This window comes from Eubalaena glacialis, chromosome 7 (genome assembly GCF_028564815.1).
Source record: "Eubalaena glacialis isolate mEubGla1 chromosome 7, mEubGla1.1.hap2.+ XY, whole genome shotgun sequence".
In the NCBI taxonomy this organism is placed as follows: Eukaryota; Metazoa; Chordata; class Mammalia; order Artiodactyla; family Balaenidae; genus Eubalaena; species Eubalaena glacialis.
In genome coordinates, this window is record NC_083722.1 from 107492354 (window position 1) to 107517034 (window position 24681).

Consider the following 24681-nt stretch of genomic DNA (forward strand, 5'->3'; position numbering starts at 1 on the left):
GTCACCCCAGTAGGACAGTAGAAACACGGAACGGGTGATGAAAGATGCTGGACGTGTCTGCTGTGACACCCTGACCAGTTCAGGAAAATGAGGTGGGTGTGTTTTCTTCCTTGCTTGATAATGTGTAGTACACACACTCACTCACTGACCGGCTCGTATGTATTTTTAACCCCCTTTATTCTCCTCTATTATTTTCTGTAAGAAGCGGTGGTGAACTTCACAGGTTAGTTTCTAGGTTACACGACAGTCAGGTGACACTGTGATTGCAAGAGGAATTAGCATCACCCAGAGACGGATATAATGTTCTTTTCCGCCAGAAAGCAAGAGCATTTTCTTTTGTACCAAGGATAGTGCCTGGTGTCGGTGGAGCTGGGGGTGCTGCTGTTACCGTGGGAAGGTCACATATGGATTAAATGGTGTGCACGGATGCCCTGTCACTGGAGTGGACGTGGCAGTTTTTATCTGGTAGGACCCAGACACACGCCTATTCTTTACACTCCACTCTGGAATGTAAACTACCTTTCTCAGGCTTTCTTACCTGGTGACTTTCTATCAGGTTTTGCCAGTTGGAGACGGTGGCAGGAGGTCGGAGGGTGAGGGAAGAGCGAAGTTCCCGGGTTTGCCTCCAACATTCGTGGTCCCCTGTGGCCTCTGGGCAGTGGTGGGACCGCTTTAGCAGCTCCCGAGTGGCAGGGGCATTGGGCCAATTATCTAATGCTGCATAACAAGCCTCCCCCAAACTTAGTAACTTTTAACAATAATCATTTTGTGATTCCCCCTCAGAGTTCTGGGAGTTTGACTGGTGGTCCCGGCTTGGGGTCTCACGCTTGGTCGCGGTCACTCACTCACTTGTCTGGCGGCTGGTGCTGTCGGCCAGAGCAGTTATACATCCTCTCCGTGTGGCTTGGGCTTCCTCACAACATGGCGGCTGGGCTCTAAGAGCGAGTGTCCTGAGAGCCAAGGGGAAAGTGTGCCACATTTTAGGACCTCATCTTGTAAGTCAGGGTATCTCATCCGCTGCATTCTATCTGTTAGAAACGAGTCACTGAGGCCAGCCCATATTCAGGGAAGGAGAATTAAGAGTACACCTACTGATGGGAAGACGGCCAAAGAATTTGCAAACATATTTTGAAACCACCACAGGCAGCATCTCTGGATCACAGCAAGCAGGTCAGCTTGGAGATTGCAGCCCTGGGATGTTAGCCGCTTCCTGATCCTTGGTAGTCATCCCTTCCTCCTTCTCCCTTTTGTAACTAATTCCCTTGATAAAATCCCCTCTGTTTGATATACCCAGGACTGTTTCTCTTTTCCTGACGGATATATGCGGGCTATCCCTAGCTATCCAAACTCACCATCTGAATTGAATAGTAGAGTGACTTGTAGAAACATGAACTATTATCATGTGCCAAGAACCATGCTAGGTGCTGAACATATGTTTCCTCATTTAATTCTAATACCAGCCCTGCCAGAGAGGTATGAGTGTACCTACCTCACAGCACAGAAACTGAAGCGCAGAAAGGTTAAATAACCTGCCCAAGAACATGGCTGGAAGGAAGTCTGACTCTCAAGTACATTTATTTTTTTGGGTCTTCTGGAGTTCGAGAAGAGCTACTTCCTGCCATAGAATTCCTTTTTCCTCAGGGGAAGTCTCAGCCCTCAGCCTTATATACCTGTTTGACGACTCCCAACTTAGATATCTATACTTCAAAATGCATTGAGGATAAGGAAGATAAGAATACATCTAGGAGAAGTGGAACACAAAGACTCAAGCATTCATCAATTATGAAAGCTATGGGGTGTGTAGGAAAAGGCACCAGACCAGGGAGTCTGCAGGCCTGCGTCAAGCCTCAGCCACGATGCTCATGTGCATTCTGACCCTCAGCTGTCATTTTCTCTCTTAGGGCCTCAGGTATTCCCACACTGGAAAATGACCCTGATATTCTGTGCTCTTCTGAGTATTTACTGTCTAAACTAGTTGGGGACATAAAAGGCTATATTAGATACAGGGGGAACAAGTTAAAGTTAAAATAAAGCCAGCTTATAGGGCTTTAAAAATTTTTTTTATTTTATTATTTTTTAATACAGGAGGTTCTTATTAGTTATCTATTTTATACATATTACTGTATATATGTCAATCCCAAGCTCCCAATTCATCCCACCCCCCCCCAGGCCCCCACCCCTGCTTTCCCCCCTTAGTGTCCATACGTTTGTTCTCTACATCTGTACCTCTATTACTGCCTTGTGAACCAGTTCATCTGTGTCATTTTTCTAGATTCCACATATATGCGTTAATATACGATATTTGTTTTTCTATTTCTGACTTACTTCACTCTGTATGACAGTCTCTAGGTCCAGCCACATCTCTACAAATGATCCAATTTCATTCCTTTTTATGGATGGTAATATTCCACTGTATATATGTACCACATCTTCTTTATCCATTCGTCTGTTGATGGGTATTTAGGTTGCTTCCATGACCTGGCTATTGTAAATAGTGCTGCAATGAACATTGGGGTGCATGTGTCTTTTTGACTTATGGTCTTCTCCGGGTATATGCCCAGTAGTGGGATTGCTGGGTCATATAGTAATTTTATTTTTAGTTTTTTAAGGAAGCTCCATACTGTTCTCCATAGTGGTTATATCAATTTACATTCCCACCAACAGTGCAAGAGGGTTCCCTTTTCTCCACACCCTCTCCAGCATTTGTTGTTTGTAGATTTTCTGATGACGGCCATCCTAACTGGTGTGAGGTGATACCTCGTAGTTTTGATTTGCATTTCTCTAATAATTAGTGATGTTGAGCAGTTTTCATGTGCCTCTTGGCCATCTGTATGTCTTCTTTGGAGAAATGTCTATTTAGGTCATCTGACCATTTTTTAATTGGGGTTTTTTTTTTTAATATTGAGTTGCATGAGCTGTTTATATATTTTGGAGATTAATCCTTTGTCTGTTGATTCATTTGCAAATATCTTCTCCCATTCTGAGGGTTGTCTTTTTGTCTGGTTTATAGTTTCCTTTGCTGTGCAGAAGCTTTTAAGTTTCATTAGGTCCCATTTGTTTATTTTTGTTTTTATTTCCATTACTCTAGGAGGTGGGTCAAAAAAGATCTCGCTGTGATTTATGTCAAACAGGGCTCTTCCTATGCTTTCCTCTAAGAGTTTTACAGTGTCCGGTCTTACATTTAGGTCTTTAATCCACTTTGAGTTTATTTTTGTGTATGGTGTTAGGGAGTGTTCTAATTTCATTCTTTTACATGTAGCTGTCCAGTTTTCCCAGCACCACTTATTGAAGAGACTGTCTTTTCTCCATTGTATATCCTTGCCTCCTTTGTCATAGATTAGTTGACCATAGGTGTGTGGGTTCATCTCTGGGCTTTCTATCCTGTTCCATTGATCTATATTTCTGTTTTTGTGCCAGTACCATATTGTCTTGATTACCGTAGCTTTGTAGTGTAGTCTGAAGTCAGGGAGTCTGATTCCTCCAGCTTCATTTTTTTCCCTCAAGACTGCTTTGGCTATTCGGGGTCTTTTGTGTCTGCATACAAATTTTAAGATTTTTTGTTCTAGTTCTGTAAAAAATGCCATTGGTAATTTGATAGGGATTGCACTGAATCTGTAGATTGCTTTGGGGAGTATAGTCATTTTCACAATATTGATTCTTCCAATCCAAGAACATGGTATATCTCTCCATCTGTTTGTGCCATCTTTGATTTCTTTCATAAGTGTCTTACAGTTTTCTGAGTACAGGTCTTTTACCTCCTTAGGTAGGTTTATTCCTGGATATTTTATTCTTTTTGTTGCAATGGTGAATGGGATTGTTTCCTTAATTTCTCTTTCTGATCTTTCATTGTTAGTGTATAGGAATGCAAGAGATTTATTTTATTTATTTATTTATTTTAAATACATTTATTTATTTAGTTTTGGCTGTGTTGGGTCTTCGTTGCTGTGCGCGGTCTTTCTCTAGTCGTGGCGAGTGGGGGCTACTCTTTGTTGTGGTGCGCGTGCTTCTCATTGCGGTGGCTTCTCTTGTTGCAGAGCATGGGCTCTAGGCACGTGGGCTCAGTAGTTGTGGCTCGCGGGCTCTAGAGCGCAGGCTCAGTAGTTGTGGCACACGGGCTTAGTTGCTCCGTGGCATGTGGGATCTTCACAGACCAGGGATCGAACCCATGTCCCCTGCATTGGCAGGCAGATTCTTAACCACTGCGCCACCAGGAAAGTCCCTAGGAATGCAAGACATTTCTGTGCATTAATTTTGTACCCTGAAACTTTACCAAATTCACTGATTAGCTCTATTAGTTTTCTGGTGGCATCTTTAGGATTCTGTATGTATAGTATCATGTCATCTGCAAACAGTGACAGTTTTACTTCTTCTTTTCCAATTTGTATTCCTTTTATTTCTTTTTCTTCTCTGATTGCCATGGCTAGGACTTCCAAAACTATGTTGAATAAGAGTGGTGAGAGACATCCTTCTCTTGTTCCTGATCTTAGAGGAAATGCTTTCAGTTTTTCACCATTCAGAATGATGTTTGCTGTGGGTTTGTCATATATGGCCTTTATTATGTTGAGGTAGGTTCCCTCTGTGCTCACTTTCTGGAGAGTTTTTATCATAAATGGGTGTTGAATTTTCTCAAGAGCTTTTTCCGCATCTATTGGGATGATCATATGGTTTTTATTCTTCAGTTTGTTAATATGGTGTATCACACTTATTGATTTGCGTATATTGAAGAATCCTTGCATCCCTGGGATAAATCCCACTTGATCATGGTGTATGACCCTTTTAATGTGTTGTTGGATTCTGTTTGCTAGTATTTTGTTGAGGATTTTTGCATCTATATTCATCAGTAATATTGGTCTGTAATTTTCTTTTTTCGTAGTATCTTTGTCTGGTTTTGGTATCAGGGTGATGGTGGCCTTGTAGAATGAGTTTGGGAGTGTTCCTTCCTCTGCAATTTGTTGGAAGAGTTTGAGAAGGATGGGTGTTAGTTAGCCCTTCTCTAAATGTTTGATGGAATTCACCTGTGAAGCCATCTGGTCCTGGACTTTTGTTTCTTGGAAGATTTTTAATCACAGTTTCAATTTCATTACTTGTGATTGGTCTGTTCATATTTTCTATTTCTTCCTGGTTCAGTCTTGCAAGGTTATACCTTTCTAAGAATTTGTCCATTTCTTCCAGGTTGTCCATTTTGTTTGCATAGAGTTGCTTGTAGTAGAATCTTAGGATGCTTCCTATTTCTGCGGTGTCCATTGTAACGTCTCCTTTTTCATTTCTAATTTTATTGATTTCAGTCCTCTCTTTTTCTTGATGAGTCTGGCTAAAGGTTTATCAATTTTGTATATCTTCTCAAAGAACCAGCTTTTAGTTTTATTGATATTTGCTGTTTTTTTCTTCGTTTCTATTTCATTTATTTCTGCTCTGATCTTTATGATTTCTTTCCGTCTACTAACTTCGGGTTTTGTTTGTTCTTCTTTCTCTAGTTCCTTTAGGTGTAAGGTTAGATTGTTTATTTGAGATTTTTCTTTTTCTTGAGGTAGCACTGTAATGCTATAAACTTCCCTCTTAGGACTGCTTTTGCTGCATCCCACAGGTTTTGGATCATCATATTTTCGTTGTCATTTGTCTTGAGGTATTTTTTGATTTCCTCTTTGATTTCTTCAGTGATCTCTTGGTTATTTAGTAGCGTACTGTTTAGCCTCCATGTATTTGTGTTTTTTACATTTTTTTCCCCTGTAATTTATTTCTAATCTCATAGCATTGTGGTCAGAAAAGATGCCTGATATGATTTCAATTTCCTTAAATTTACTGAGGCTTAATTTGTGACCCAAGATGTGATCTATCCTGGAGAATGTTCCGTGTGCACTTGAGAAGTGTAATCTGCTGTTTTTGGATGGAATGTCCTATAAATATCAATTAAATCTATTTGGTCTATTGTGTCATTTAAAGCTTGTGTTTCCTTATTTATTTTCTGTCTGGATGACCTGTCCATTGGTGTAAGTGAGGTGTTAAAGTCCCCCACTATTATTGTGTTACTGTTGATTTCCTCTTTTATAGCTGTTAGCAGTTGCCTTATGTATTGAGGTGCTCCTATGTTGGGTGCATATATATTTATAATTGTTATATCTTCTTCTTGGATCGATCCCTTGATAATTATGTAGTGCCCTTCCTTGTCTTTTGTAACATTGTTTATTTTAACATCTATTCTATCTGACAGGAGTATTGCTACTCCAGCTTTCTTTTGATTTCCATTTGCATGGAATATCTTTTTCCATCCCCTCACTTTCAGTCTGTATGTGTCCCTAGGTGTGAAGTGGGTCTCTTGTAGACAGCATATATATGGGTCTTGTTTTTGTATCCATTCGGTGAGTCTGTGTCTTTTAGTTGGAGCATTTAATCCATTCACGTTTAAGGTAATTATTGATATGTATGTTCTTATTACCATTTTCTAATTGTTTTGAGTTTGTTTGTGTAGGTCCTTTTCTTCTCTTGTGTTTCCCACTTAGAGAGCTTCCTTTAGCATTTGTTGTAGAGCTGGTTTGGTGGTGCTGAATTCTCTTAGCTTTTGCTTATCTGTAAAGCTTTTGATTTTTCCGTCAAATCTGAATGAGATCCTTGCCGGCTAGAGTAATCTTGGTTGTAAGTTCTTCCCTTTCATCACTTTAAATATATCATGCCACTCCCTTCTGGCTTGTAGAGTTTCTGCTGAGAAATCAGCTGTTAACCTTATGGGAGTTCCCATGTATGTTATCTGTCATTTTTCCCTTGTTGCTTTTAATAATTTTTCTTTGTCAGTTTGATTACTATGTGTCTTGGTGTGTTTCTCCTTGGGTTTATCCTGCCTGGGACTCTCTGCATTTCCTGGACTTGGGTGGCTATTTCCTTTCCCATGTTAGGGAAGTTTTCGACTATAATCTCTTCAAATATTTTCTCAGGTCCTTTCTCTCTCTCTTCTCCTTCTGGGACCCCAATAACGAGAATGTTGGTGCGTTCAATGCTGTCCCCGAGGTCTCTTAGGCTGTCTTCATTTCTTTTCATTCTTTTTTCTTTATACTGTTCCATGGCAGTGAATTCCACCATTCTGTCTTCCAAGTCACTTATCCGTTCTTCTGCCTCAGTTATTCTGCTATTGATCCCTTCTAGTGTATTTTTCATTTCAGTTATTGTATTGTTTATCTCTGTTTGTTTGTTCTTTAATTCTTCTAGGTGTTTGTTCTGTAATTCTTCCAGGTCTTTGTTAAACATTTCTTGCATCTTCTCAATCTTTGCCTCCATTCTTTTTCCGAGGTCCTGGATCGTCTTCACTATCATTATTCTGAATTCTTTTTCTGGAAGGTTTCCTCTCTCCACTTCATTTAGTTGTTTTTCTGGGGTTTTATCTTGTTCCTTCATCTGGTACATAGTCCTCCGCCTTTTCATTTTGTCTGTCTCTCTGTGAATGTGGTTTTCATTCACAGGCTGCAGGATTCTAGTTCTTCTTGCTTTTGTGGTCTGCCCTCTGGTGGATGAGGCTATCTAAGAGGCTTGTGCAAGCTTCCTGATGGGAGGGACTGGTGGTGGCCAGAGCTTAGTAAAACTTTAATCCACTTGTCTGCTGATGGGTGGGGCTGCATTCCCTCCCTGTTGGTTGTTTGGCCTGAGGTGACTCAGCACTGGAGGCTACAGGCTTTTTGGTGGGGCTAATGGCAGACTCGAGTCCGGGAGGGCTCATGCCAAGGAGTACTTCCCAGAGCTTCTGCTGCCAGTGTCCTTGTCCCCACGGTGAGACACAGCCACCCCCTGCCTCTGCAGGAGACCCTCCAACACTAGCTGGTAGGTTGGTTCAGACTCCTATGGTGTCACTGCTCCTTCCCCTCGGTCCCGATGCACACACTACTTTGTGTGTGCCCTCCAAGAGGGGAGTCTCTGTTTCCCCCAGTCCTGTCGAAGTCCTGCAATCAAATCCCGCTAGCCTTCAAAGTCTGATTCTCTAGGAATTCCTCCTCCCGTTGCCGGACCCCCAAGTTGGGAAGCCTGATGTGGGGCTCAGAACCTTCACTCCAGTGGGTGGACTTCTGTGGTTTAAGTGTTCTCCAGTTTGTGAGTCACCACCCAGCGGTTATGGGATTTGATTTTATTGTGATTGCGCCCCTCCTACCGTCTCACTGCGGTTCTCCTTTGTCTTTGGATGTGGGGTATCTTTTTTGGTGAGTTCCAGTGTCTTCCTGTAGATGACTGTTCAGCAGTTAGTTGTGATTCCGGTGCTCTCGCGAGAGGGAGTGAGCACACGTTCTTCTACTCCACCATCTTGAACCAATTTTGCAGCTTATAGGTCTTGAATAGCCTTGTTATGGATTGAATGTTTGTGTCCCCTCAGAATTCTCTCACCGCCCCCACCCCCAATGTGATGATGCTCAGAGGTGGGGCCTTTGGCAGGTAACATGGTCATGAGGGTGAAACCCTCATGAATGGGATTATTATCCTTATAAGAAGAAACATGAGACCTTGCTTTTGGTCTGCTGGCTCCACTGTGAGAGGAGACACTGGGAAAACAGGCCTCTGCAACTAGGAAGAAGCTCTCGCCAGAAACCGGCCATATCAGCAACCCTGGTCTCAGACTTCCAGGCCCCAGAACTGTGAAATATCAATTTCTGCTGTTTATAAGCCAACCAATGTGTGGTATCTGTTATGGCAGCCCGAACTGACCAAGGCTGATGAGAAATACTTATTTTATCCCATAAGCAGTGCGGAATCATTTTAGCTTCTTGAGGAAGAACCTGACCCAACAAAACAAAAACACTTGCAGAAGAAAACAGTAACAAAAACAATAATAGAAAGTAATGACAGAAGTGACATTTACTGAATGCTACCAGGCAGTGTCCTAGTACATAGGACACTTGGCTTGCAGGACCTTCACTACAGCCCAAGGAGGTCTGTAGTGTTATTCCCTTTTCAGAGATGGTAAAACTGTTCAGAGACACTAAGTAACTTGCCCAAAGTCACACAGCTAGTCAGCAGTGGAGTGAAGATTCAACCCACTTTGGTCATATCTTAAGTCTGAGCTCTTTTGGGTTGGAATGAGCTGAACCCAAAGGTAGAAAAAATTGGTAGAAAACTATTGTTCAAATTTTCAAAAGAACCTAAGGGTCTGCACTAGAGCACTGGGCAATGGAAACAGGGTGAGGTGGAGACAGTCTGAGAAAAGAAAGACAAAACCTGAGCTTGGACTGAAGAGATGATGCGCCGGGCAAGGGAACAGACGCTGCCTCCCCCCCATCCCCCCATTTCCATCCGTCTGTTGGCTCCTCCTGCAGCCCATGAGCTGGAGGGGAGGCAGGCTCAGGTCCAAGCTCCTTGGCCTGGTTTCCCCTGGCCATTCCTGGTACAGGGATGGGCAAGTTACCCATTAGGGCCCAGGAATCCAGACAGAGGCTTGCTGGGAACTGCTGGAGTTCCCTTGCTTTTCTAAGAGGGCTTCTGAAAGGAACTCCCTCTGTCTCCCCAGATGCAGATGGGGGTGCACACAGCCCTTGAGGCTGTTGTCAGGGGTCTCAGAGTTAAGAGGAGAGCAGGCCTTAGTGTGATGTCAACGTGGCAAAGGATGGAGAAAGGAGGGAAATTGGTCTGTTAACCCCCTGGATCAAACCAACTCTGAAGCCCACCAACCTCTGACTTCCCAGTTCTTTGAGCTAATGAGTGCTTTGTCATTTCCTGCTCCCCAAACACTCCTGTTACATGGGAAAGCTCTGCACCGGTCTGTTGCAGGTTCCTCACTTGAGTCACCGCCACACACCCTCATGGAGAACAAGGAGAAATGTTAAGCACCCAGATCCAGGAAGATGCTGACTGGAGAAAACCGAGTGAGCGGATGGAGCCGAGGCAGACAGAGCCAAACCTCCTGCCGTAGCACGGGGCTGCCGGTCCACAGCGCACGCACCACCTCTTAGACCTCCGACCCTCGTGTGCCAAACAGACCACAGCCGAAGCTCTCAGGAAAGCAGGGCCCAGGTGGTGCTGTGTGTAAAGAGGACTCTTCTCATGCTGAGTCCTCAAAGGTATTGGTTCCCCCCGGATAAATGTCTGACGCATACATTTCCAAAATCCAGTACAGTATCATGCACACCAAGATGTCTTCAAATTCAACCAAATAGGTCAGAGTAACAGACGCTGTTCTGCCAAAAAGGATCATTTTATTCAGCTACACATAACATAGATAAAAGCAAGCAAAATCAGGATGTTTTTCTCAGCCATCCTTTCCACATTTTATGCAGTTTTAGAGAACTATACATCACTGATTTCTTCAGGCCTAAAAAAGAAAAGAAGAGAGAGTAAGAACAGAGGCTTACTGAGTGGATGCTCAGTGGAGGTCCTGTGGTATTTGGATCAGACTCATCTTTGGAGTAGAACAGCAATGGGCTGACTGGGGGTCCAGGAGACCCTGGGGGCCTGACAGGGTCCAGGAGACCCTGGGGGCCATCGTGATCAACGGGAGGGAAAAGACTGATTTCCGCATCTGCTGAAGCAGTGATACGGATGCCAAAGGCACCCAAGCTTCTGCGGTAAGGGAGTCCTTTCAGATAGGAGCATGCTGCAACCTTTGAATTTAGCAGCTCTTTGAAAAAGGAGGAGAAAGGAAGGCAAAGACAAGACGCCGTATGTAAGTGAGCGTCCTTGGCCCCCTTTCTAGCCCCCGATGCCTCCCAACCACCCCCAGCGCACTGCTGCCATGTCCCTGCGTGTGACGCCGGTCTGCCCGCGGTGAAGGGCGTTCCCATCACGCCCTGCCTGGTAGACGCCGAGATCCCGTTCAGATTTTTCCTCTGGAAGCACCGGGCTCCCCGGCCGATTCAGACACTGCTCCTCCTGGTCCCACGGCGCCTGTGCTGATGCCCAGCTCAGCACTCACCACACTGCACAGTGCTCTCCTGTCCCTCCGCCTACCCCGGGAGCTCCTTGAGGACAGGGACCTTGTCCTATTCATCCCGGGTTCCCCATCACCTAGTGCAGCACCCGGCACACAGCAGGTGCTCAGTAAACACCTGCAGTGACGGAACAGATGCACCTTGTTCAGACACCTGCCCTTCCAGCACCCCATCTACTGAGTCACAAGTGCCTGATGAAACCAGAGGAGAGGCTCTCGGGGGGTTTACGGGAAAGAAGTCCGACGGCATGGACTAAGCGGGGTGCTGCTGTCTGTCAGATCTCACAGGATCCTATTTGCAGACGGTGTTACGGGCTTGACCTCCTTTGTGTTGAGGATGAGATCATTCAGTCTGTGTTTCAGGGTGTGGCCCAAAGATCTGAACAGTCTTTTTCACCCTGGGATCCAGACCGTGGTCTGCGCTGCAGGTGTGACATGTAGTGTGGGCACCACTCACGAGGCATAACAGGACCGGTTCCGGAGGCTCTGAGCACTGGCGCGTAGCGCTCTCAAAAATACCTGATCATGTTACCTGTAGGCCGCCTCATGCACTTAGGACCTTTTACGAGGCCACTGCAGGCAGCGGCAGGTAAAAAGGCAGGGTACCGATAAAGTCATTGGTGAATGCTTCTAGAAGCTGTGGCCTCGCTTGTCCACTGACTGACTCCTGCAAACCGAGACTCGTCAAGAAACTCAGAGCTCCTTTTCCTGCCTCCACCCCTTTTAATTTTCTCCCTGGAGCAACCACTCTGGTAAACCTCACCCACTCGAGCACTGGGACTGGAATCTTATTACGTAAGGTGCTTTTTAAAATTCCAGGCAGAACCGATCAAGACACCAAGGTAGCTGCACACAGTAAGGCTCAACGCGGCAACCCCAGGGCACTGAGTCACAGCGAGAGGAAGAGGCATCGACCATCATGAGTCCCAGCTCAGCTTCACAAACCTTCCTCACAGACTCCGGGGAGCTTAACATTTAAGGTAAATACACCACAGTCCACGAGCGGCATCGTGGAGCCATTTTTTGCTGCTAGTGGATAGAAACCTCCCTTAATTAAAAAGTCTCTCCCTTCGACAGCTCTGCCAGAGACACATTCTCAGGATGGCTGCAGCAGGGGACTGATCTGGGAAGGGCACTGGAATGGGAGTCAGGAGAGCGGGATGTTAGTCCCCACTGGGGACAGGGAGACTCCCCGTCTCTGGGCATCGACTTCCTCATCTGCAAGCTGACAGGCTGGACTAGGTTACGGGTTCTCCAACGAGGGGCCCACAGACAGGCCTCAGTCTGAGAACTCCCTGAAGCTGCAGGGAGGTTTGCTGAGTGTGCGCACGTGTGCACGTCCGTGCAGAGGGCCCAGAGTATTAGTCAGAGTCTCACTGGGCGCCAGGATTTTCAAAAGGTTAAGAACCAAGAGATTAGAAGGAAGGATCCTGCCTTAATATTCTAGTTGCAACAAAGGTGGAGGACTAAACTTCACGAACTTGGAGTAGGCAATATTTCCTAAACAGGACACAAAAAGCTGCTAACCTTACAGGACAAAACTGATAAACTGGACTAAGTAAGATTAAGAACTTTTCATCAAAAGACACCATTGAGAGAGTGAGACGACAAGCCCCAGAGTGGGGGACTTCTGCATTCCACTTGTCCAACGAAGCACCCGTATCCACACTATACAGAGATTTCAGTGTAAAAAAAAAAAAAAAAAAAAGGCAGACAATTCAAAAGAAAAATGAGCAAAAGTAGAATAGGCACTTCACAAAAGAGGATATCCATGTAAGCATGTGAACAAATGCTCAACTTTATTGGTCATCAGGAAAGTGTAAGTTAAAACTCCAATATGATACGTCTACTCACCTACCAGAGAGCCTAAAAAGAAAAAGACCTACTATCAAGCACTGGTCACGGAGGTACTGCAGCAGGAACTCTGCTGCTTGGAGTGTAACCTAGACACTTATTAGGTAGTATCTACCACAGCTGGACATTCACACACTTTATGATACAGTAATTCCACCCGTAACTAAAAACCTAACAGAAATGCATACCTACGCTCACTCGAAGACAGGTACCAAAACATGCACAGCAGGACTCTTTGAAATAGCCCCAAACTGGAAACAACCCGGGAAATCATCAACAGTAGAATGGATGAACCGTGCTCTAGTCAGACGATGGATGAGTTGCAATGAGAATAAATGGACCACTCCCAACACCACGAGGAACCTCACTGCTGTTACAAGGAGTGAAAGACATGAGAGAGCATGTATTTACATAAAGTTCAAAAATGGGCAAAACAGAAGCATGGCATTAGAGGTCAGGACAGTAGGTACTCTCAGAGGAGCAGTGACTGGACGGGGCACAGTGGGGTTCTGGGGGAACTGGCCCTATTCTAGTTCTTCATCTGGGCACTGGGTTCACGAGTCTGTTCACTTTGTGAAAATTCACCAAATTTATGATTTGTGTACTTTTCTGTATATATGGAGACTTTCCCTACTACCAGAAAATTCAGAATCTTCCATTTATTCAGTCACTGAAATACACTGAACAGGCATTTCTCGGGCACCAACACATACGGGACATGGAGCTAGTTGTTGGGGGCACCGGTATGAACAACAGTCCTGGTCTCTGCCCTCACAGAGTTTATAATCCACAGACTTCTACTTGGCTGACACTGAGCTTTTGTTCGGTTTCTGCTTCCTTTCTAAAGAAGAGGATGGTGATTTAGGAAGTCTGCATTTAGAATGCGTCTTGAAGGAAGACAGCCTGCTAAGAGAGAAACTGTACTCTAAGAACCATCATTGTTGACTTTGCTCCTTCCCCGGTGGATAAAGGTGCAAACATCTCCTTAGTGACACCCTGTTTAGGCAGATCCTTATATACCTAAAGCTGGTCGTTATGAACACTGATTAGTATCCAAAGTCAGGATTTTGTTTTGGAAGCAAATGGAAATCTACTCTAATATATGGCTCCTAAGGTTTTTCTTCTGTTGATTTCTAGCATGTTTCATGTTACCTACAGCAAAATCACTACATATGTAAGACTATGAATTCCCTGCGTGACCTTAAACTGATAGGTCCAGTGACAGACAAAATTCTCCAGGAAACAATGTGAGGCAGAGATGAGACCAGGTTGTGAGAGGTCTCTACCTTCCCACAATCCTATATTTCAGATTTTTAGGAGAGAAAATCAGCGAGCCCCAAACATTCTTCCAATAAATTTCCAACCACAGTTAGCTACATCTACAAAGAAAATCTCTTCTGAGGCAGTCTTACTTTTAAAACTTTCAGGTTTAAATGATAAATACATCACCAGAAAAATCTTTATTATCATGTGTTCTTCTTATTAAAACATGTAGGTACCAAAAAATGGGGATAAAATGTTTCAGTTATAAGAGATGAGAAGCAGAGGATAATCAATGATCCATTCTATCACTTTCAAGAAAGGGCTGGTAAGGACCAACCGAGGCATGCCGGAATCTTTTTAGAAAGAAGACTAAACCTGTCTTGTTAAAGTTGAATCTTTTGAAGCTACAAAGGTAAATAGGTATTTGACCCCAAAGTTAATTCTGATTGACCAGAAAGTCAGGTGGGGAAAAATAAAGCAAGATTTCAAAGATTAAACTTGTCATCCTCCCCCACGTTCCCTCACCTCCAGGAAGGGCACCTCCGTCTCCGCTCCCCAAGCCAGAAACCTGGGAGCTTCTCTGGCTCCTCTCTGCTTCACTGCCCGAATCCCTCCCATCACCAAGACCTGGGGATGCGCCTTCCAAGTACTGCCTGCATCTCTCCTCTGCCTCTCCTGCAAAACCCTGAGTCAGGGCGGCCAGGCCTCCTCGCCTGGTAGGCTGCAGCCGTAGCGGATCAGTTTCCCAAGCAACTGCGTCATCTCCCTCCAAGCTGCTCTCTATCCTCTCGCTACAGCAGTCTTGCGACAATCCTTCAGCGGCTTCCCTCTCCCCTCAGTGAAACTCTGGATTCCCCTTCAGGCTTTTACAGGCCTTCCCCTGTCTGGCTCCTGCTTGCTTCTCAGTCTAACTGCTAAGCCCCTGACCCATTTCTCCCCAAGCTCCCCCCCGCCGTTCCCCAAAGATGCAAATAGTTCCACTCCTCTCTACTCATTCAGGTTAGACACATAAACGGCTGTGGCTGATCCGAACATGATGTTTGCTTGGCCGGGCTGAGCCGTGACGCCGTGTGCGGCTGCCCTGCAGGGCGGCGCAGGCAAGGACCAGGAGGCTGAATGGTCTCCTGCTCTCCCGAGCTGCCTGGCTGCAGCTGCTGCCCCGAGACCCTGATAAAAACCGGGCTGCTCCATTAACAGCACAGTCTAAGCAGTCAGTATTATCTTCCCAATAACCAACTCCCAGGCTAAAGGGAAAACAGTGTTTGGTTTTGGAAGTAGTTCTGTACTCACCTTGGAACATGGGTATACCTGATGGTAGGGGAATTGCGGGGAACTAACGCAGACAGAGCGTCAGACCACATGAGGACACCTGCCGTGTCACCCAGCACAGTTCATTAGAAAGGGCAACCCTTCGGGCTGACACAGAGCCTGGCTTCCGTCTCTTCCAGGAAGAGACTGATACTTAGATCTAGAGTCACTCAAGTTTATAAAGCACCTACTAGGTACTGGGTACATACTGGACACTCTCACAACATGCCACGAGTTGGGTATTAGTATCCCCTCCACTTCAAGGAAGAAGGGCTGTTAACATACCAAGGTTACAGAGCGAAGACATGAACTACGACCTTCAGCCAAGGCCTTCTTATCACAATCTTAGCTTCGCTCTCTCTGAATTTAACAATATTTGAATATAAAAGTTATTCACTAGCTAAGGAGACCCCTCCTTTTTACCCCCACTACGAGTGGCTGGTTGCAGAGGGGAGGAATGATAAGGGCTACAAAGGAGGAAAAGTGCAACCAAATAACCTGGGGTTTTCTCACCCTGCAGGTGATACATCAGCTGGCTGAAAACCTGACCAGAGGCAGAACTTGGGAGATTTCAGGAAGATGCACCCAGCACAAGCCAGGCACAACAACAGCAATTGTGACCACATCCAGAGGACTTCTAAGGAGCAGCGCACAGGAGGAGAGAGGTTCTGAAGCTTGCTGTGAAGTCAGAGGACAGAGAAAGAGTAAACCAGCCACTCAGGGCCTACGGTTGCTAGTTTACTCCAGCTGGAGACCTAGTGACGGGGCTACTGCTAGTTGAATAGGAAAATGCAAGGAGGCATGTTCTAAAGAGACGTCAGGAAGCTTTTAGGTAATGATACCAAAGAGGAAAGACCAGGCACAGCGCTGGTGCTCTTATATGTCTTAAGATATAATTTTCACAACCCAGTGAGGCAGGCATAATTATCCCTCTGAAATTAAAACTAAGAAAAATTAGGTAACTTACCCAAGTCACAGTAGTTAAGCTGGAGTTCGAACCCTAATCTCTGAGGCTCACAAACCCCTGCCCTTGGCCTGGGCCACCTTCATCATAGCCCTCAACCACCATAAACCAGAGAAGCCAGAGCACAGGGTAAGCAAACCCAGCGAATCTGAAGGAATGCGTATCACCTTCCACAATTCCTGCAACCTCAGAGCAGGCTGCAGACATTCTGTCACTCTGGTTCCACAATCCAATGAGGCATCTTTAGAGGGGAAGGGAGAAAAGCAGTGAGCACTCAGACGAGGCAGCACTGGGCACTCCACCGCCACAAGGAAATCTGGGCTGAGGGTTCCATGAGATGATACCCACTGCCCTCTGCTGGCAACCAGGAAGAACAAGAGGAAAGAGGACCAAAGATCCATTTCAGGTTGACGTGTCAAGAGATGATGAGGGTGGATGGAACTTCCCTGGTGGCGCAGTGGTTAAGAATCCGCCTGCCAATGCAGGGGACATGGGTTTGAGCCCTGGTCCAGGAAGATCCCACATGCCGCAGAGCAACTAAGCCCATGCACCACAACTACTGAGCCCACGTGCCAGAACTACTGAAGCCCGCACACCTAGAGCCCGTGCTCCGCAACAGGAGAAGCCACCGCATTGAGAAGCCCGTGCACCGCAATGAAGAGTAGCCCCTGCTCGCTGCAACTAGAGAAAGCCCACATGCAGCAACGAAGACCCAATGCAGCCAAAAATAGATTAAAAAAAAAAAAAAAAAAAAAGAGAGATGATGAGGGTGGATTTTTAAAAACCTTTTATTAGAGATGAATTCAAGCTTATAAAAGAACAGCAGAATATGTTCCCATGTATCTTCACCAGCGTCAAGAATGTATCAACTCACAGCCAATCTTGAGTCATCCCCCCCTTATCCACTTCCCTCCAACATGTTTTCTTTTGAAGCAATTCTTAGACATCCTGTCATTTCATCTGTAAATATTTTAGTATGTATTTCTACAAGAAAATGATTTTTTAACCCCATAACACCACCATTATCACAACTAAAAAAAAATCAATAAATCTAGTAGTTGCTTATAGCAGGAAGCCAAAAATTAAAAAAGCCAAAGCATCCAGCCTCACCCAAGGAGGATTATGGTAAGGGAGCTGCAATCATGCAGAACACAGATTAATAGCCTGAGCCACCCAAGCAAACAAAAGCACCTCATCTTCAGCCTTGCCAGGATAAATCAGCAAGAAAACAGATTAAATAAATATCTTAATTGGAAATGCAAAGCTATGCACCCCTGAGTGGTAGGACAATCTTTAGCTGAGTAGATTTGGCACACGTGCTACTAAACCTTTGTTGACGGGCTGAATCTTTCCAAAGATTCAGGAGGGCAACACTTGGCTGTATCCCCAGGCAGCCGGAGCGAGGTGTTAAGAGGTGTGATCGTGCAGCTCCCTGGCAATCTCAACCCAGGCATCAGAACCAGGCTGAAAGACCACTCCCTTCTTCAGGTTCCCTCTATGCCATTTATCCCTAGTGCTGCAAACTTCTATTTATGTGTCTGTCTCCCCTTCTAGATGATGAAGCCCCTGAAGGCAGGATGGTACAGGGTTCATCCTGTATCCTGCGTGGCGAGCACATAAGGGATGCTCAGCAGACAGCTGTATAAAGAGAGACTGAACTGGAAAAGTCCGTCATCAGACAATACCAAGTGTTAGAAAGAATGGGGAGAAACAAGAACTTTCGTTTACTCCTAGTGGGATGATAAAATGATAAACCACTTTGGCAACTTGGCAATATCCAAAGATATGTTCAAATGTTTAAGCCCATAACACAAGAACAGGATGTTTTAAATTAAAAAAAAAAAAAGGAATATTCAGAGAACGAAAAAGGAAAAGAGCTCCTAGAAATTAAAATAACAAAAATAAAACAACTCAATGGAAACTAAAGTGGAGAAAGCAAAGCACAAGGACAAAGAGATCAAAAAAAGGACACAAAAGAAAGAAAACCAAAGGACCAGTCTAGGAGGTCCAATGTTTGAATAAAAGGAGTTCCAGAAAGAGAAGAGAGAAAACAGATGGGAAGAACGAATACAATACATTTTTCCTATATTCTTATACTCTAAGTTTCCAAACTGAAGGGCAATGAGAATTCAGTGTAACAGATAAAAACAGACTCACATCGAAACACACCACTGAGAAACTTCAGAGCCCTGGGGTTAAAAGAAGGCCTAAAAGGCTTCCAGAAAGAACATACACAAAGAATCAGAACGGCTTTGGATTTCGACAGCAATCCTAGAAGTGAGAAGATAATTGGAGCAATGGTATCAAAATTCTAAAGGACAACTATTTCTAATCATCTCCAGCCTAAGTCTCAGTCAGGCGTGAGGGTGGACTAAAGATACACTTGGCCACACATGGGCTCCAAATCTGCCTCCCCTGCACCCTTTCCCACGAGGTTCCTGGATGGTGTGCTTCACCAAAATGAGGCTGTGCGCCACAAAAATCAAAGACACCAGATACAGGAAACAGGGTTCCTCACATGAGACAGGTGACGACAGCCTCTGTGGGAAAAGAAAGCTGTGCAGGCAAGGAAAAGTGTATCACGTGGCTCAGCTATGAATCACAGTAATACAGTCAGACAATGGAAACTCAAGATTGGCTTCGCTAAAGCTACGGCACAACCATATTTGGAACACGGAGGGATGGGTGCGGGTGTGTGTGTGTGTGTGCGCGTGCGATGGGGGGGGCAGTTGAATTCTAATCTACTAGAGTGAGAAGTCCACAGATGATGCCTAAAATTAAAAGGAGAGAAGCAGCAATATAAGCTCATTATCCAGAGAAACAGCAGTGAAAACAAAAATAACCCACCAGGAGAGTCAGCAGTGGTTGTCTCTGGAGAGGAACATTGGGCAGGGGGAGGGCAAGGTACTGCTGTTTTTGCAACAATATCATGTGTAACTCCCATAGATATAAAAACGCAAGGGGAAACCTGCACATAAGGAGGAAGTGGGAAAACACAGAGGGGCAGCAAATCCTCCCAGCAGCACCTCAGACTCCAGATTACAGCACTGTCTGCCTGTCTATACGTTACTGCCGTGTCCTAGGTTATGACCATCAAAATTCAGCATTTCACAAGTACTTGCAGGATACAGATAAAGCTTTACATTTTAACCAGGAGCACTGAGGCTGCTCAATCCAGCAGGTATGTTAAGTGTGGATTTTTAACAATTCTTACCAGCAGTGAAAATGCCTTTGGTGCTCTGTCTCATACTGGAAGGTCTCACGATTGCTGAGAGCCCTGTGAGAAAAAAACAATAACGATGCCAAAAAAGCCAGATGTGAGTCATCCTAACACTTTTAAAACTTGAAACTAAATATTCTTTCCAGCTATCCAATAAAACCAGCAAATCTATCTCTGGTGTCAGAGTGACAGTGAAAAGAGTATCAGGATCGAGGTCCAGGAGACGAGCTGCCAGCTGTGTCAACGACCAGCTGTGTCGCTGACCAGCTGTGTGAACACAAGCAAATGACCGCCCCACTCTGGGCCTGGGACGCCTCATCTTACAACCAGTGGGTTAGGTGACGCTCGAAGGTCATTTTTTTCACTTTAAAATCCGCTTAAGTCTGCTGGTTCTCAATTCCAAGATGTGAAAAGATTGGGGAAGAAAACACCAAACGTTTCTGCCTAGGAGGAAAACTTATTCTGAAATCACTCAGAGGACTCCTCGGTGAGGACAGTGGGACAATCCTTCAGGCCCTCAGAAAGGCAGAAGAACTCACACCACGACCAGAAAAGACACGCCTCCACATGTATCTTCAGAAGAGGTACCCGGCACCCTAGGCACACGCTCCGCTCTGCCCGCTGGGCAGGTCTCTTCACGCGACACCGTCACTGTGACTCGCATCCTGCCAGGTGGCCGGGCTGCTCCCTGGGGAAGCTCAGCAAATACCTACTCAACGGTAAATGGTGTGCTCATCTGAGGGAGGGCATCATTTTCAATTTCATGATTTCCTTACTTACTGACTGACCTTGTAAATTACCTATAACACCTCAAAAGGCAGCAAGTCTCTGAAGATCAGGCTCAGATTTTTGGTCCACATTGGGGATGACGTGAGGAACAGGGGCTGTGTTGGAGCAGACCTACTGTGTGCACAGGAGCCACACGGAGGGGGCGTCGGCCGAGGAGAGTGGTGTTCTTGATGTTATAAAAGCATTAAAAATGTCACCAGTCTCCATCCTCCTCAGACCACCATGAAGAACAAACACATGTCTTTGAAATAACTTCTAAAAGTTATGCCCTTGGGACCAAAAGAATCATTGTTTCCCTCTCTGTCAGTGATTTAGGACCCAGGAATCTGAAAATAGAAGTACTTTTCAGCACCCTACTTCAAACAAACAAGAATTTAGGCTGGGAAAACCCCCAGACTGTTAGTGCTTTCTTATTCTGAGAGGAAATCTCTCTCTCCATCTCACTAGGCAAGAAAGAATAGAGAACTCGTCTCAGCCACAAAGTTTGCTCCCCCCGACCCCCTCCGGCCAACACTTCCTCCCCGTCAGATTCATGCACGTACCTAGACGCACCACGTCTCCACAGTCGGGGTCGTGAGCCACTTGTAATAAAGTTTCTTCCACATCTCTGTTTTTTCCAGGAGGGTCCATAATATGATTTATTTGTTGCTGTAAGGTTTTGGGCAATGTCATTAGCTGAGTGAACTGTCCTTCTGGGCTTTTATCGATCTAAGGAAAAAAAAAAGATGATGTCTATGGAAAGTGCTCTGAATTCTATAAATATTCAAAGCACATGGCTTCTCCTTAAAACCACACAAACATATGTGAACTCACACCTAGTAGACTAGGCAGCGTGCTAAGGAGACTTTCTCCTTTCTGAAACTGAATGCCTAGGTGTTAAGGATTCTAAGTTCCTTCGAACAAGTTAATTCTTTTCCTATGATATTCTATTTGTACTTAATAGAAATTTCTTTCAATAATCAATTTTTGACTCTCAGTTTTAAAATTTCTATTTGTTCTAAATCCAGTAGTTAAAGAAAGTAAAGCTTCAGCTAAAATTCATTGACACAACGGCACATCCAAGTACTCATTTTCTTTTATTTATTTATTTAAATTTTACTTATTTATTTATTTATTTTTGGCTGCATTGGGTCTTCGTTGCTGCGCGCGGGAGCTCTCTAGTTGTGGCGAGCGGAGGCTACTCTTTGTTGTGGTGTGCGGACTTCTCATTGCGGTGGCTTCTCTTGTTGTGGAGCACGGGCTCTAGGCGCCCGGGCTTCAGTAGTTGTGACATGTGGGCTCTGCAGTTGTGGCTCACGGGGTCTAGAGCACAGGCTCAGTAGTTGTGGCGCCCGGGCTTAGATGCTCCACGGCATGTGGGATCTTCCCAGACCGGGGCTTGAACCCATGTCCCCTGCATTGGCAGGCGGATTCTTAACCTCTGCGCCACCAGGGAAGTTCCCCAAGTACTCATTTTAAACACAGGGGCACAAAGTAACATAGCCAGTAACATGCAGCCAATCAGAGAGTGGGATCTAAATTTGTGTCTCCTGTCTGTAGGGCCTTTTATGTACCATGCTGTATTTCATAAACTGTAGGAATAAACTGATGACAGAGACTAATCTTTATTCACTTTTAATCCCCTGGCACATAGTAGGTACTCAAAAAACATCGGTTGAATAAGAGGATGAATAACTGCACCAATAAAGCTTAGTTGTCATTATTTCTTAAATAGCAGTAAGTTATACCAATGGTTTCTGTTCCCAGTGTATTCTAAAATACATCAAATTTAAAGAAAAATACAGAAATAAAACATATATAAAACTATGCATTAGACTTTACTTGGAAACCTGTGAATCAAAAGTTAACCATAGAGCTAAGCCCACACCCAGCTTCCCTAACTCCTAGTCTAATATATTTTACATCATGGAACTAAATTTTTCCAAAATCATGTAAACATCTACTGCCTGCCAAGGTGAAAACCAGTACCACTGCCCTCGGCAGCTCATCACATTATTCTCCCAGTAAGAATCTGTCTTGTATTCTTTTAACAAGTGTTTAGGTTTTAACTTTAAGAGAACAGTAAGAAAAAAAATTAGATAAATGAATGTATTAAATTTTAGATTTGGATTTTCCAGATATGACCAACTTTCTTAATAATTAGAATTCATTCATTCTACCATTCTTTTCATTCAACAAATATTTACTGAGTATATGCCAATGTCTAGATTTTCTAGTTTTATCTATAAAATCTATGCAAAAAAGAAGAAAATGCTATTATTTAGTGGCTCCAATAAGCTGAAGGTTTTTTTAACCTAAATATTTCATATTTATCATTGAGATGGTCCGAAATTCACAGGATTCAACCTCTACTTAGCTTTGGCTAGATAAATGACAAAAAAATGTGAATATTTCTGTAAAATATGCTAGAAATGACATTTATAGACTCATATTTTGGGGCCAAGTATTGAGATTAGGTCACTAGGATCTTATATTTCAAGGCTTTACCTATGAAACTTCCAGGAATTTTAGAGATGCCAAAATGGCTGAGTAATATGAGGAATTAGAAAACAGTATTTGCCACTGCTTTCTCTTGAGGAAAAGAATGCACTGGAGTTTTTGTTTGAAAGCATGTGTTTAAAGACAAAATATTAGGTGACATGTTCAAATAAATTGCAAAATTCTAATTATCCTTACTCTTTAATTCTCATTAAAACACAAAAGTGAAAGCACTCAGTTAAATTATGAGTCAAATTGCATTTTAAAAGCAGACATGGAAAAGACCACATGTTCTATGATTCCATTTACAGGAAGTGTCTAGAATAGGCAAATCCACGGAGTCAGAAAGTAGATTAGTGGCTGCCTGGCGGGAGGGGAAGCTAGGTACTGCTACTGGGAGTGGGGTTTCTTTTTGGAGTGATGAAAATGTTGTAAAACTAGATTGTGGTGATGGTTGCACAACTCTGTAAATAGACTAAAAACCACTGAATTTTATGCTATGTAAATTATATCTCAATAAGGCTGATGTTTTAAAAAAGCAGATATGGTCATATGATAGTGGATGCTGTGTTGTACCGACCAGATCCTGGCTTTGGGGGCAAGGTACTCATTCTGCTAGCTGCTGGGAAAGTTGGCTGACTCCCTCTCTCAGAGTCCCTCCCAGAACTGTCCTCAGGCAAAGGGAGCTGCCTGTATCCAAAGACTGGAAAATGCAGGCGTACAAAGGCCTGGCCTCTTTGCCCCAAGTGGGGAGAGCTAGGAAGGGCCATCGAGCTCCACAGTGCCATCACAGGATCAGATGAAGTCTTTGTTTCTAATCTCCCCAATCCTGATCCTACACTAGAAAGCACATTCTCAGACAGCATTTTGGAGCTATCACAGCGTAGAAGGCCAAGTGGAAGGCTCTGAAGCTGCCATTCTCACCCCCTGGCCAAAAGAGTAATGAAAAAACAAAACCACATCACAGGAGGAATGGCAGAGATTAATGCCACCTACAGACCTGAAGGATGCAGGGGTGTGATGTTTAATTTTGTATGTCAACTTGGCTAGGCTATAGGGCCCAGTTGCTTGGTTAAACTTTAGTCCAGATGTTACTGTAAAGGTATCTTTTTAAGTCAGTAGACTCTGAGCAGCAGATGACCCCCGTTAATATGGATGGGCCTCATCCAGTCAGTTGAAGGCCTTGTGAAAAAAGACTAAAGTTTCCTGAGGAAGACGGAAGTCTGCCTCCAGCTTGCCCTCGGACTCAAGAGTCCAACACGCTCTTCCCTGGGTCTCCGGCCTGCTGGCTTGCCCTGCAAATTTCAAACTTGCCAACCCTCACAACTCTGCGAGTTAATTCCCTAAAATAAATCTTTCTCTATATATCCTATTGGTCCTGTTTCTCTGGAGAACCCTGACTAATACTAGAGCTGACGGTCCCATCATATCTCCATTGAGTCTGGTCTTCACAAAATCCAAATGGATTCTGGCAGATTGTAGCAGACCACCACAAACTCAACCAACTAGAAGCCCCGTTGTATCGGCTGTGCCAGATGTGGTAAGTCTGCTGAAGCGTATCAAGAGAACCTCAGGTACCTGGACGGGGCCACAGGCCTGGTGAATGCACTCTCTGCCATCCATAGAGGAAGCAGGATCAGAAGCAGCTCACATTCGCACAGGACAGACAAGAGTACACCTTGTGACCTGCCTCAGGGCTACGTGAACTCCCCCACCCTCTGTCATAAGATATTCAAAGAAAACCAGACTATTTGGATATTCTGTATAATCTCACTGGTCCACTACATCAATGACATGTTGCTACTGTCACCTGGTGAGCACTAAAGGGCAAGTACACTGGAGGTCTTGGTAGATACATGCACCCCAGAGGGTAAAAGATAAACCTCATGAATTTTGAGGAGCCCACCACATCAG

General features: G+C 44.5%; 1 protein-coding gene across 4 annotated transcripts in view; it reads right to left on the bottom strand.

Annotated features, from left to right (window-relative positions):
- Positions 1-527: 527 nt before the first annotated feature.
- TAMM41 (TAM41 mitochondrial translocator assembly and maintenance homolog) overlaps positions 528-24681 on the bottom strand; it is a 67818-nt gene continuing 43664 nt past the window's right edge. Inside the window, exons 6-8 of one of the 4 annotated variants that reach the window (XM_061195593.1) lie at positions 20832-20997; positions 19495-19557; positions 528-950 (exon numbers count right to left, since the gene is read on the bottom strand). In XM_061195593.1, the coding sequence (XP_061051576.1) occupies positions 883-950; positions 19495-19557; positions 20832-20997 (297 nt within the window). In that variant the 3' untranslated portion in view covers positions 528-882. Of the gene's footprint in view, positions 951-10140; positions 10277-12710; positions 13116-19494; positions 19558-20831; positions 20998-24681 lie in introns of those variants that run through there. The other 3 variants (XM_061195592.1, XM_061195594.1, XM_061195591.1) reach the window with 3 other exon arrangements.